This window comes from Nomascus leucogenys, chromosome 2 (assembly GCF_006542625.1).
Source record: "Nomascus leucogenys isolate Asia chromosome 2, Asia_NLE_v1, whole genome shotgun sequence".
Classification (NCBI taxonomy): domain Eukaryota; kingdom Metazoa; phylum Chordata; class Mammalia; order Primates; family Hylobatidae; genus Nomascus; species Nomascus leucogenys.
Genome location: NC_044382.1, coordinates 154,658,885 through 154,672,388, shown reverse-complemented (window position 1 = coordinate 154,672,388; position 13,504 = coordinate 154,658,885). Strand labels below are relative to the sequence as shown.

The 13,504-nt window shown below is 62.9% G+C and overlaps 1 protein-coding gene across 5 annotated transcripts in view; it reads right to left on the bottom strand.

Annotated features, from left to right (window-relative positions):
• The window catches only part of ZFPM1 (zinc finger protein, FOG family member 1), an 88,735-nt gene that overhangs the window by 48,463 nt on the left and 26,768 nt on the right, over positions 1-13,504 (bottom strand). For 3 of the 5 annotated variants that reach the window (XM_030820109.1, XM_030820095.1, XM_030820123.1), the window contains one exon: positions 1,030-1,134. In XM_030820109.1, the coding sequence (XP_030675969.1) occupies positions 1,030-1,120 (91 nt within the window). In that variant the 5' untranslated portion in view covers positions 1,121-1,134. Of the gene's footprint in view, positions 1-1,029; positions 1,135-1,356; positions 1,388-2,767; positions 3,387-13,504 lie in introns of those variants that run through there. The other 2 variants (XM_030820101.1, XM_030820115.1) reach the window with 2 other exon arrangements.

Here is a 13,504-nt window from a genome sequence, read left to right as displayed (position 1 = left end):
CAGGCCTCCTTATGGCAGGTTAACTCTTTCCTGGGAGGGCAGGCCCTTTTTTTCGGCTTGGGAAATGCCCTGCCCCATGGAATTAGCCACCAGGGGGGCCCAGGGAACGTGGAGGTGCCTGTGAGGGTGGAGGAAATCAGGCTAAACCCAGACCAGGGTGGGACCCCTACTAGGGCACTTGCAAGCTGAGTGACCCTGGCAAGTCACCAAACTTCTCTGGTCTGTGAATGAGGCGTGGTGCCTTAGCAGCAGACACCACTGTACACCCAGCACCCACTTGCACCCAGCATCCACTGTGCACCCAGCACCCATCTGCTGTGCACCCAGCATCCACTGTGCATCCAGCACCCATCTGCTGTGTACCCAACATCCACTGTGCACCCAGTACCCACTTGCACCCAGCACCCACTGTGCACCTAGCACCCACTGTGCACCCAGCACCCATCCACTGTGCACCTAGTACCCACTGTGCACCCAGCATCCACTACACACCCAGCACCCACGGTGCACCTAGCACCCACTGTGCACCCAGCACCCATCCACTGTGCACCTAGCACCCACTGTGCACCCAGCACCCATCCACTGTGCACCCAGCACCCACTTGCACCCAGCACCCACTGTGCACTCAGCCCAAGCAGCATGCCAGCAGGGGCCACAGCTCAACAAGCCCCAGGGAGGGGGCCTCATGGTCCCCACTTCACAGAGGGTCTACTGAGGCTGGGAGAGGCATGGATTCCCATCCAACTCTGGGCCAGACCTGCCCCATCTGGGCCTGGGTCTGCTCGTCTGTCTGAGGGCTGGATTTCAGGCCGCACGTGCAGCAGGTGTGCACATCTCCCCTTTCCTGGAGACCCCGAGCCCCAACGAGGGCCTCCGGGCAACAGGCCTCTGGCTGGAAGACGCCTGTCCTGGACTCCTGCGTATAGTTGGCCCACACCACTCAGACACCGCTGAGCTCTGAGTGCATGGTACGGGTAAGCGATGGAGGCCCCAGCTGGAGGCACGGTGAGAGGGCTCAGTCTGACTCACCTGCGCTGGGAGGGCTCAGGGCTTCAGGGGCCGTGGCCTTTTGCTCCACGTGGCTGGCGCCCACCAACGGCACCTCCTCTCCAGCCTCCATGTCTCCGAGGGAACCTGTGGACACAAGACGAAGGGGGTTCGGGAGGAGCTCTGAGGGGACAGCTCCTGCCTCCTGACCCCTCCTGGCATAGGCACAGCCCTGGTGCCGAGGCGGAACTGGCAACTGGGCAGGGGTGAGGGTCATCCCTCACCCTGAGGTCAAAGGGCAGATGGCTGTTAGCTGGGGGCTCCCTCTGGGTCCCTCAAGACTTGACATTTGGGCACGGTGGCTCACACCTGTGATCCCAGCAGTTTGGGAGGCCGAGGTGGGAGGATGGCTTGAGTCCAGGAGTTTGAGAGCAGCCTGGGCAACATGGCAAGACCCTGTCTCTATAAAAAATACAAAAATTAGCTGGGTGTGGTGGCGCACACCTGCAGTCCCAGCTACTAGGAGGGCTGAGGTGGGAGGATCGCTTGAGCCTGGGAGTTGGAGGCTGCAGCGAGCCACGATTGTACTGCTGCACTCCAGGCTGGGTGACAGAGTGAGACTTCTGTCTCAAAAAAAAAAAAAAAAAAAAGACCTGATGATCCTTGACGATCCCCCACCCTCTGCAACAATTCCAAAGCTGCCGGGTCGCCTCCACCCACCCTTACCTGCCCTGACCCCTGGCCTCCACCACGCCCACGGATTCCACTCTTGCCAGAGAAGAGTCGAGGTCCCTGTGTCTCTCTCCGACCTGCTGCCCCCAGCACCAGGGGACAGGCCCCCACCCGCTCTGGCAGCAGTGGAGCAGCGAGCGGGCCCTCCCTGTACTATAGGCCCAGCATCCATCCAGGTCCCGAGGGTCGCCGTCGCCACGGCCTCCGCCCGGCATCACCTGCCAATGCCCCGCCCAGGGGCCCAGTCCCCGTGCGCTTCCCTCACGTTCATTCCCTCGGTCTGGGAACTCCCTGGGGTGACGCCCTCGCCCGGCACAGGCCCGGCACAGAGCAGGTGCTCGCAGACTTGTCGAGCGAACAAACCGACCAGGGCACAGGTGTCTGCAGCACCTGGGGGTGGAGTGCCTCAGGGCCTGGGTCCCTCAGAGACTCACACATCGGGGTGGGGGAACTCCAGGAGCCCACCTTGCAGGTGACAAGACAGACTGAGACAAGGCCACGCGGCCCAAGGGCGGAGGCAGCTGCTCCGGACCCCACAGTGGCTGTGGAGTGGCGCTAAGTGCAGGTGTCCGTGCTGACATCCGCCGGCGGGGCTGATGGCGTCCAGCGTGAACAGAGGAGAGAGGTGCCCCTCCATATCCTGCCTGACTGCTCGCCGGGTCCCTAGGCCCTGACTCAGCCTGCGTGCTGGGACTGCCCGCCCCCGCAAGGCCTGACCCGCCCAGCCTTCTACTGTCTTGTGTGAGGCTCGATGGGGGCAGAGCCTCCTCACACACTCAGGAGTGGGAGGGGCCATGGTCCTCCTGCATCCAGACCCCAGGTCCCGCAGCCGCCAAGCCCCGTGGTCACAGCAGAACACGAACAAGTAACGTCTGGAAACCACGTGTCTGTGAGTTCACATGTCAGGGGACCTGATGGGGCAGAGTGGGGGTGGGGCAGAACAGAAGACACCAGAGGGAAGGCCTGAGCGTTGAAGGCTGGAACAACCACCTCCCCATCCCTGGAGGCAAGCAAGCCGCACGGATAGAGAACTGTTCGGGGTTTGCACCTCTGGCTCGGCGGTTCCTGGCTGTTCTTGCCTCATGGCCCCTCTGGGAATCTGATGAAACCTGGTGCTCCTCCCCAAAAAAACACACCGAGGCGCCCACACGTGCCCAGCTTCAAGAGCTTCTCTCCGAATCCCCACCGTCCTCCTTCACAGCCCCTCATGCTCCCTGCTTTGCTCCGTTTCTCCAGGGAAAGGCAGAAGATGGGAGGGAGACGGGCAGGTCAGAGGTGGAGCCCGCTGATGCCCGAAACACCTGCCCAGCCAGTAACAAACGTGCCACCCGCCAGCGTCCAATGCCAGGTTCAGAGGCTGCCTCGTGTCAGAGACCCCTGAAGATGCGAGAGAATAAGAAATGCTGTGACTGAGTTTCAGGCTGATGTCCAAGGCTGATCGCGCCGTTCCATGCAGCAGGGAGGCGGGAAGGTGGGTTTTCTGTGTATTTGGACTCCAGCCCCCCTCTGATCATGTGCAGGCTGTGGCTGGCTGATGCCATTAAACCAAACTGCTCCTGGAGGGGCAGACGCCTTTTCTGCCTTCTGCTGACACCCGAGAGCCAGGTGCTGTTCCAGGATGCAGGGGTGCACCAGACCGCCGAACACTGTCCCGGGTGTCCAGGCCACTGTGGGGACAGTCAGAGAACAACAGATGGGGACGTCCAGGCCACTGTGGGGACAGTCAGAGAACAACAGATGGGGACGTCCAGGCCACTGTGGGGACAGTCAGAGAACAACAGATGGGGACGTCCAGGCCACTGTGGGGACAGTCAGAGAACAACAGATGGGGACGTCCAGGCCACTGTGGGGACAGTCAGAGAACAACAGATGGGGACGTCCAGGCCACTGTGGGGACAGTCAGAGAACAACAGATGGGGACGTCCAGGCCACTGTGGGGACAGTCAGAGAACAACAGATGGGGACGTCCAGGCCACTGTGGGGACAGTCAGAGAACAACAGATGGGCCCCGACCGAAAACAACAGCAAGTTCCAGAAGTGCAGTGAGGGAAGGGGCCACGACAGAAAGACAGAAAAACATGGGGAGGGGAGGGGCTGCCGCCGGCAGATCTTGGAGGGAACGGCGTGGTTGTTGCGAGACCAGCCCCTGAGAAGGCAGCTCTGGCAGAGGGGGCCACATGTGCAAAGGCCCCGGGGCGGGGACAGAGGTAGTGGAGGAAGGGGAGGTCAGGGGCCAGGGTGTGCTGGCAGTCAAGGCTGAGGGCAGGAAGGGTCCTGGCCGTGCTGACTGCAGTGGCCACGGGGAGTAGGGGACCTTCATCCTGGGGCCACCGGGGAGCCATGGGGGGTCCTGGACAGGAGGGGCAGGGGCCACCAGGGAGCCATGGGGGGTCCTGGGGGGCAGTGCCAGGGCCTGGGGCAGGAGGGGCACGCTGGACTCTCCTAGCTGCAGCCTTTGGGCTCTAGCTGGGACCCATGAGTCCCGGCCTCCTCAGAGCACCGCAGAGCTGTAATTACAGGAGAGGGCTGGGCTCAGACCACACAGGAGCCAGCCCCAGGCGAGGGCTCACAGCCTCCCATTACAGCGCCCACACGGGCAGGCTCCAGGGCGGGCTGGGCCACCCCCGACCGGTCCAACTCCTGCCCCTGGGACAGGAGGCCCAACCCGAGTGCCCTCCCTCATCACACGCCAGGGCAGAAAAGTAGCCACGGCGGCCTCCCTCCCCACCTCTGAGGTCGGCCCTGAGCAGGCAGTGCCATCCAGAAGGCCAGGAGGCGCGCGGCCGTCCCCGCCTTGGCGGCAGCACCAGCACGCCGGCTCCTCCCCTTTCTAGAGGCCGGGGCTTTCCGTGGCTGGCATGGAGCTGGGAGGGACTGCCCGGGAGCTGTGGTTCCTCCTGCCGAGCAGCTGTTGGGCCTCAGGGCCTTGGTGACCAGCTCTGGCAAATGGGCTCGAGGCCACCTGCCTTCAGGGACCTGGGGCCCAAGGAGACACAGCCCCATGCATACCCGCTGCAGCCCCAGGAAGGCGGGCTGGCTCTCCACGCCCCACCCAGGTGGGCCTCAGACACCCAGGGAGGCGCTGGGCGGTGATGGGTTCTCCTATTTACACAAGAACAAAGGCGCCTGCTCCACACAAAGCCGTGATGATGAGCATGGAGAAAGAGGCTGCCAGGCTAATTTCAGTTCCAGCACAATTAAAACGGCTCTGATAATGCAGGAGACAATTGTCAGCCCACAAATAGGATGTGTCGAGGCGGATGCTGCCCTGGGCCCGCCTCGGTGTCTGAGAGCAGCTGCCTGGTCCCCGCCGAGCCCCTAAGTCAGTACCGGTCCCGTCTGTGGCCCACCTGGGGTCCATGGGGACTGTCCAGGTGGGCGACAGAGCACTTGGGCCCCCACTGGCTGGGGGCATCTGTGAGCCACGGCTGGTCTCTGCTGCTTTCCCCCACCATGCCCTGGGCTAGCAAAGACCCCCCTAGCCTCTTTGGGGACCCTCTCTCTGCCCAGTGATGCCAACAGCTGGAGCAGGCCAACCCATGGCCAGGCAGGCTGACAGCTGCTGCGTCCTTGCTGTGTGACCTCGAGCAAGTCACTCCACTGTCTGTGCTCAGTTTCCTGGTCTACAGATGGAAGCCACAGCAGCCCCCACCTCAGGAGATGAAACGTGCAGCCTGCCCGCGTCCTCAGAGCCCCACACAGGGCAGGTGCTCAGTGAACATGAACTGTGCCTAGTACAGGTTTTGGGAAATGGGCGATGGTGTGAATGGTTAAGATTGGACGGGCGGTGCTGAGCACTTTACAAATGGCCACCCTAACCACCCCCACCCACGTAGTCCAGCGAGGTGGTCTTCCAATTTCATTTCGGACGGGGAACCTGCGGTGTAGATGGTGGCTGCCCACTCAGACCTCAGCAGGTAGGGGCGGTCAGGAAAGTGCAGGGGGACAGGGTGCATGGAGGAGGGGGTACGAGGACAGTACGGGACTTGGTGATGGCTGTGGCAGGCTGGAGTGGAGTAGGGTAAGCAGGACCTTCGGGGCAGCCATCGTGGAAATCCCCCTCGCCAACCACATCCCAATACCCACAGTGGGAAGCCAAGTCATACCCAATTTACAGGTGAGTAAACCAAGGCCCAGCAAGGCCGACTTGTGAGCTGCCCTGTCCACGGCCCCCGGCGAGGAGGCAGTGGTGGGGGGGTGGGGGTGGAGGTGGGGGTGGGGGTGAGGGTGGTGGGACAGGAACTGGGGCTGGATTTCAGACCTGCACCCAGCACGTAGCCCTTCCGCGAGCCAGACACGGACCCCACGCCTCCCTCGCCCCGGGACCACCTGCAGTGAGGGTGAGGTCAGCCCCATTGCCTGGCCTGGCAGAGGTCAGTGGCCAAGGCTGCACCTGCCTGGGGGTGTCCACAGGCCATGGTGGTGGTCACCGGCAGCCAGGGCAGCGCTGGGCTCGGCCCCTGCAGTGCCCGGAGCCCCTTGGTTATCACAGTCAGCAGACACCCGCGCGCCCATCCGTCTCCTGCTCATTAAGCCGGACGCCGAAATGGAAATGAAAACATAATAGCTATTTGATTGGGGGTGAGATATTTTGCATATTGGCTTGGCGCTGATAGCGGAATTTCATCAACTCCCTTTTTTCATGCTTTAAAACTGAATTACGGAGCCGGCTCTGTGAGGCGGGATGATCCCAGCTCCCATCCAAGTCCCCACACCGACGATTAAGGTGGCCCCTCCCAGCTTTGATGGCGAGGCGCTGGGGGGCTCCTTTGAATGACTGCCTTGTGGAAAGCCAGAGCCAGTCGCTGAGGAGAGGGGGCATCCCCCAGACTGTGGGCCCCAGGGTGGCCATGCCAGGTGGGGCGCAGATGGGGGCTGTGGATGAGGAGTCTGAGGCCCCTGGGGAGGCCCCTGCGGTGCCCCTGGCTCTGTGGCCTTGGGCAAGCCTCCTGAAAACCAGGGTCCTGGCCCAGGGAGCACCCTGCCCTGGCTCAGGGTTCGAGACCAGCCTAAGTCCCCACTGGGTGCCTGCAGGGGACACAGCTGCCTATGCTAGCCTCTCTTGGGAGTCCTCTCATTCTCGGTCTAGAGGGGAGGAAGTGGAGGTGCAGGTGCCTGCCCAGGCCCCATGTGAGCAGCTGGTGGGGCGGGTGGCCACTGGCAGCCACACGGCCCCACTCCTCCCCCACCAGCACCACGGCTCTTTCCTTCCCTCTTTCATCTGCTCCCTCACTCACCCGTCCCCTCACACACTCACTTCTTCCTCCTTCGCTTTCACTGGCTCCTTCCCCCTTCCTGAGCCCTTGGCGTGCCCCACCCTCACGAGGTGCCAGAGATCCTGCAGTGACCAGCCCCATCCCCCAAAAAGTGGAAGATGCCAGCATGAGCACCACAGGAAAGAGTCAGAGGTGCCATCCAGGAAGGCTTCCTGGAGGAAGTAGCAAGTGGGTGGCAATCTGGATGGGGAGAGGAGGAGGCTGCCAGCACCGGGTCCAGGGAAAAGCGCTCCAGGAGGAAGGAACAGCAGGAGCTGAGGCTGGCACAGGGCAGGCAGCTTCTCCCTGAGGCTGGTTTCAGCGGATGAAACTGTCTTGCCAAAGGCTGGCGTCAGGATTCAGCCAGGTGTTGGCAGTGGGTGCTGGGCGCAGATGTGAGGTTCTCACCACAGCTGCTGTCACTGTTTCTACTCTGCAGGGACGTGCCCCATCTTCCCCCTTCGGCGGGGGGTTTGAGTGGGTGAAGGCCAGGCCTGGGGGAGGAAGTGCTGTGGGGGGGCAGTGTGGGGGAGGGAGGGACAGGGAGGGGAGCAGTGAGGGGAACAGGTCGGGGCAGAGGATGGGATGGGGAGATGGAAGAGGGGTGGGGCTGGGGAGGCAGAAGAGAAAGAACCCCAGGGATGGCCTCCTGGTCTTGCTGGCCCTGGGTAGCTGGTTGGGGGGGGGTGTCACAGCATTGCCAGGAGAAAGACCCTGGCCTCTGGCGGCACACAGCGGCCAGATAAGGCCCTGATAACAGACAGAAAATAGCAACAGATTCAGACTTTCCCACCAGCTGGGCAGCGGGCAGCTCGGGCCACGGTGGGGACAAAGAGGAGACGGGGACGGCCACGCTCGCTCTGTGGAGGCCACGCTAAGGGAGGGCAGGGTGACTGGGGCCCAGGCCGGGTCTGGGGGCTGTGGTGAGCCATTGCAGAGGGCCTGGGTCCCCCAAGCTGACCCGAGTTGAGTCTACACCTCGACCTCTTGGCCGGCGGGCAGCATGACCTCCGGCCGAGCAGCCCCCTCCTAGGTCCCTGGTGAGTGGCTGATGCTCTCCACAGCCCCCAGCCCAGCTAGGAGCATCTCTCATCCCATGAATCTCACCAAGCAGGGAAACTGAGGCGCAGAGAGCAGCGGTAGCAGCAGCCCAGCCCCGCCGTCAAAGTGGGGTCTGCTGGCGACGCCAGCCCAGCTCCACCTGCGTGGGGAGCCCGGCCCCGTGGCTGGGACTCGGGACTCACCGTCCACACCCTCAGGACCAAGTGGCCGGTACCTCACGTGTAATCCATCGAGCAGCCAGGCTGACTTCCAGGCACAAGGTCAGCTGAGGGAGTGGGCACAGAGCCTGGGAGAGCCCGGAGCAGACGGTGCCCTCTGTGGCTACCCACCTACCCACTGGGGAGCCCAGGCTCGGCACACGTCCTCGGAGACTCGCGCCTCCTTCACGTCCAACCCATCAGCCTGGTGTGGCCTGGAGCCACCACTGCCATGTGGGGTCCAGGCCCCTGTGCAAGTCCCCACCCCTGTTTCCCTCGGGTAGCATTTGTCACCTGGCTGCTTAAACCCACAGGTGCTCAGGTTGGCCCCCAACTCCTTCCCCTGCCGCCCCTGCCTTGGGGCCTCAGCACCCCGACCCCTCTATGGGAACCCTCACCTCTCTGTGCACTTGAGGCCTCCTCATCCCTCCGGCGGAGGCTCTTTCCCCCGGCCTAGGTCCGTCCCCCACGGTCCAGGCCTCCCTTCCAGCGCCCCAGCTCAGCCGGAGCCTCGTGTTTATTTGCAGGTCACACTGGTTCACCGGCTGGACTGGGAGGAGGCGTGTGTGCCTCCGTAGGCCCAGCACAGCAGCTCAGTGAGCCCTGCAGGAGGCAGGACGGGCAACCGTAACAGCGACCCCTTACAGGGATGCCGGCGCGAGGCGCTGAAGAAAGAACGCAGGAATGGCTGTGTAGACACAGACGCTGATGGAGATGAAGAATGAAGACGCTCTTGGGGGCTATGAGAGGCCTAGGCTGGGAGGGCGCCCCGCAGCAGCCCCACCCCTGGCCCACCAGCAGCTCCGTCAGTTCAGGATCAGCACTTGCTGTCAGCCAGGGCAACCACAAAAGCGGATGCTGGTGAGAGAGTGCGGCTTACTAGAGCAGCGCCCTAACCAGCGCAGGAGCCCGTGGCTGAACCTCCAGGGTCCCAGAGGATCGTGGCAGGTTGGGGACGTGGCCTGAGCCCACCACCCGGGGTTTGCTTCTGGGCCCAGACACCCTCCCCCACTGGTCCCGCCCCTCAACTACGTCAGCGGGCCTGGGGCAGGGGAGACATGGGGGTTGAGCGGCTCCACCAAGAGGCAGACAGACAGAGCTCCCACACACCCTGCCATGGGGAGCTCATGCTTCTTCTGAGTCCCAAACCCACGCATCCCCAGGTCTGTTCTCCCCGCTCTCCCCTCCGAGGTTAGCCTCGGGCTGTGGGCTCCAGGAGGGCCAAGCCCATTGAAGCAGCCTCAGAGCCCAACATGCCCTCCAGGCCAAGCCTGGGGAGCTGCTGCTTAATCAAATGTCCCCAGGCTCAAGGAGGTGGCTGCTGTGCAGGGGCCCTGAACCCTGACTCACTCCCAGTGACAGCCTTATAAATATTCAATTGAGATGGAATTCACATACAACCAACTGCATCCCCGTAAGCATCCTCTTGGCTTTGCTTTTCCTTTCTTTTCTGAGTCGGGGTCTTGCTTTGTTGCCCTGGCTGGAGTACACCTGTGCAATCACAGTTCACTGTATCCTCAAACTCCTAGACTCAAGCGATCCTCCGGCCTAAGCCTCCTGAGTAGCTGGGACCACAGGGCCATGCCACCATGCAGGACTGAAGCAATCCTTCTACCTCAGCCTCCCAAAGTGTTGGGATTGCAGGCATGAGCCACTGCACCCAGCCATGTTTGGCTTTTAAAGGCAGGAAAGTTTGCTGGAAATGGGTATGGTGGTAACATGCAGCCCAAATAAAACCCAGGACCCCACCTGGCCCAGTCTCAGGCAAAGAAACACACCGCGCTGACCCAAATCTGTGCTTGTTTCTCTTCAAGAGTATGAAAGGAGTCAGTGAAAATCTTACTCTTTCTAACATCAGCCACCTTCCCATGCCCTTCTCCGCTGACCCGGGGCCCTCACTGGCCAAAGCCTACACACCCAGCCCACGTGGCTGCTCAGCTCTCCCTTCCCGGCACGCATGTGAACTGTGCCCGCTTCTCTCCCTCCTCTCCTCTCCTGTGGTTCCCTCTATGTCCACGTTCCGACTCCCTCATGTAAGGCAGGGAAGCCGGGCGGGCAGAGACCAGAACTCACTTTCAGGGCAGCGGGGAAGGTCTGCGTGGCCCTGGTCTGCAGATGGTGTGGAGAAGGGACCTGGCACGTGGGCGTGCGCAGGTCCAAATCTTCTCTCCATCGCTATCACACTGTGTGTTTAGCGTAAGCACTGCCCTTGGGGGGCCGGGCTCTTGCAGCCAAAAGTGGTCCCGGGTCAGGAGTGGGGAGCCCTCAGGCCACCGGCTTAGCTTCTGACCGTCTCGTGCCCTCAAATGCCCTCCCTTTCCCTGCCCCTCTGGGAAGCCCTCCTTGGCCCAGGTTGGCCCCCATCGTATGTTCAAGTCGAGTCTAGCTCCCTCCCTTGGTGCCAACAGCCTGGATTCCACGGCACACATGCTGTGTGAAGAACTGTCTCCCTGCCTCCCCAGCCACACTTGGCCTTGTGGTCATGTTCAGTAAGCAGCCCCCAACCCCTCACCTCCTCTGCTCAAACGCCTCCCATGAGCCCCCAGGGATCTCAGAGCAAAAGCCAAACCCCTACCCAGCTCCCACCTGGTTTCTGAAAATGGCCCTGCCCTGGCTGCCTCCTCTGCCAGAACTTCCAGCAGGCACCTGCTCGGCCCTCTCCCCTCCCTCCCTGAGCCCTCCCCAGTTCCCATGATGGCTGCCCTGCCACTTGGCGGCCCTCCCTCCCTCCCTTCACGTCTGCTCACGGCCACACCCCCAGCATCTAGAACGGCACCCAGCACACAGTAGGTACCCAGTAAATGCTGATGGACACGGGAAGGGTCAGGGCCTGGAAACAGGCTGGTGGGGTGTGGCTGGCTTGGAGGGGGTGTGGCTAGGTCATCCTGGGCTCCCCCAGGAGGGAGGCTGTGCAGAGGGATGGGGGCTTGGTTGGTTCCAGTGAGGGGCCTTCGGGTCTCACCCTGCTCACCCTGGGGTGGATGAGCCAGGCTGAGCCCCACCTGGTTGGCTGAAGGTGCCCTGCTACCTGCCTCTGTGGGGTCTGAGGCCTGGGTGGGTGTGGGGGCACCACGAGGAGAGGGATGAGACTCAGGGTCATGGGGCACCAGCATTGGGAGGGTGTCCTGCACCCACACCCCCTCAGCCCCACCACTTCCTTCTGTGGACGACCCAGTAACCGAGGGGTGGACCTGGTGGGCTTAACTGCCCCGGGCCCACAGCCATGCCCAGCCTCTGGCTGCACGGTGTCCAGGCTGAGCAGCCGTCCAGGGGGCCGATGGTAGGCCCAGGCACTCCTGCACACGGGCTCCTCTGAGCCCGGCCCCTTCCTGGGCAGAGGAAGTAACAGTGGTAGGCAGCGGACAGTGGGCAGTGGCCAGCGAGCCTCGGGGTGGCCACACAGATAGCACAGATCCAGGTGTGCTGACCCAGCAGCCTGCCTGCACCCTTTTCCCGAGCCCTGCCCTGTACCTGGCGTTGTCCTTGGGGTCCTCACAGTCAGGAGAGAGGACCTGGGCTTTCTCAGGCGCCAGCTTGCTCTCCCCTCCTCCTCCGCCCTTTTTCTTGGCTGTGCCTCCCCGGACCCCTGCCCCTGCTCAGGGTTACTTGGGTGGGATTGGGACACAGGTCTGTGCAGCTCCCAGGCCCGAGGTGTGGTCTCTCCCCTTGCTGGCCTCAGTTTCCCCTCCTGGCTCCGTGTCATAGGCGGATCACAGCTCAGCGAGGCCCTCCCCGGTCCCACACCTTCCCTCCCATCGCGTGCGCTCCTACCCTCGCCATAGTCCCCGTGTGGCTGCCCACCCTCCCCTCTGGCGGCTCCTCAGGGCCTGGGCCCTGCCAGGTGCCTGCTGCATGGCTGAAGCCAGGGCACCCTCGACACCCCACAGGACCGTCAACCTGTCTCGCCTGCCGTGGTGCAGGGCTGGCACCGGGCACGTCTCCTCCCAGAGCTGTGGCTCTCTCGCCTGCCGTGGTGCAGGGCTGGCACCGGGCACGTCTCCTCCCAGAGCTGTGGATCCCTCTGAGCAGATCCCCACCAACACGAGTGCACAGCCCTTCGCAGTTTATGAAGCTCTGCCAGGATCAAGCACAGGCCTGTAGGGAAACTGAGGCAGAGAGCAGCCAGATCTGTGCCTGCATGGTCCCAGCACAGGCCTCAGGCTAGCTGCCATTCAGGGCCAAGTGGAATCTAGCCAGTGCCTGGCTCTGGGCATAGGGGCTGCCCAGGTCCTGGTTTACACATCTGGCCGACGGGTATGGACTCATCAGTCTCAAAGAGCTGCTGTGAACAGAGAATGGGAGGCTCTGCAGGAGGCAGAGGGGCCCCAGATGCGGGTTCCCGACAGCCCTGGGGGTTCTGCAGCAGGGGCGTTAAGAGTGGAGCGAATGAACGTCCTGTGTGTGGGGACGGAGGATGCCACGGAGGCTCGGACAGTGTTCAGGAGGGAGAAGAGCGGGCTGGTGTGGGGGGCTGGCTTCAGATGGGGTGGTCACCAGGGCTTCTCAGAGGGTGAACTTTACCTGCGACTGAGAAGAGCTCCGGGCACAGAGCGCTGAAGACAGAGCCCCCCTCCCCAAGTGGGAAGGAGCCCTGCACGGCCCAGGAATGGAAGGAGGCGGGTGGCGGGGAGGCAGGGGGCCGGAGGCCTCGGAGGGAGCTGGGGTTTTATTCTGGCCACCGTGGGAAGCCACCATCAGACACTGAGCAGAATGCCAAAACCTGTCAGACTGTGTTAGGGTCCCTGGACTGCTGGGGGAACCCTGGCCGGCCAGCTGCTGCATCTGCCACCACCTCCAGGCAGCCCCCCAGCTCTGGACACCTCTTTGGGCTCCCTTGGATCCTCCCCCTGCCCTGAGCCTGCCCCTTCTCTGGGGCCAGGGCCAGTGGGCTGGTCCCCCACCCGTATCCCCAGGGGCAGGGGCCCGGGCGGGGCAAGGCAGAGAGAAAGGGAGGCCGAGGAGGAGGGAAGAAAGAGCCCAGGCCTGAGAAAGCCCAGCCCGGCTGATAGGGGAGAGATTGGTTTCAGCCGGAGCCGCGGCCTGCCAAGTCCACATCCTATCGGTGCGGCCTGCGCTTACTCAACATTCATCACCGCTGAACTCGGAAACTTTATCGACGCTGAAGGTTGGCGCCATCTCTGGGCCCGGCCACTCCCGGCCCTCCGATGGGCCTGATAGCCACTGATAGATTACATGAGATTGCTTCACTCCGGAGAACCGATTACTAAACCCCTGGGGAAGAGCCGAGGGGGTGCCCAGGGATGGGATGTG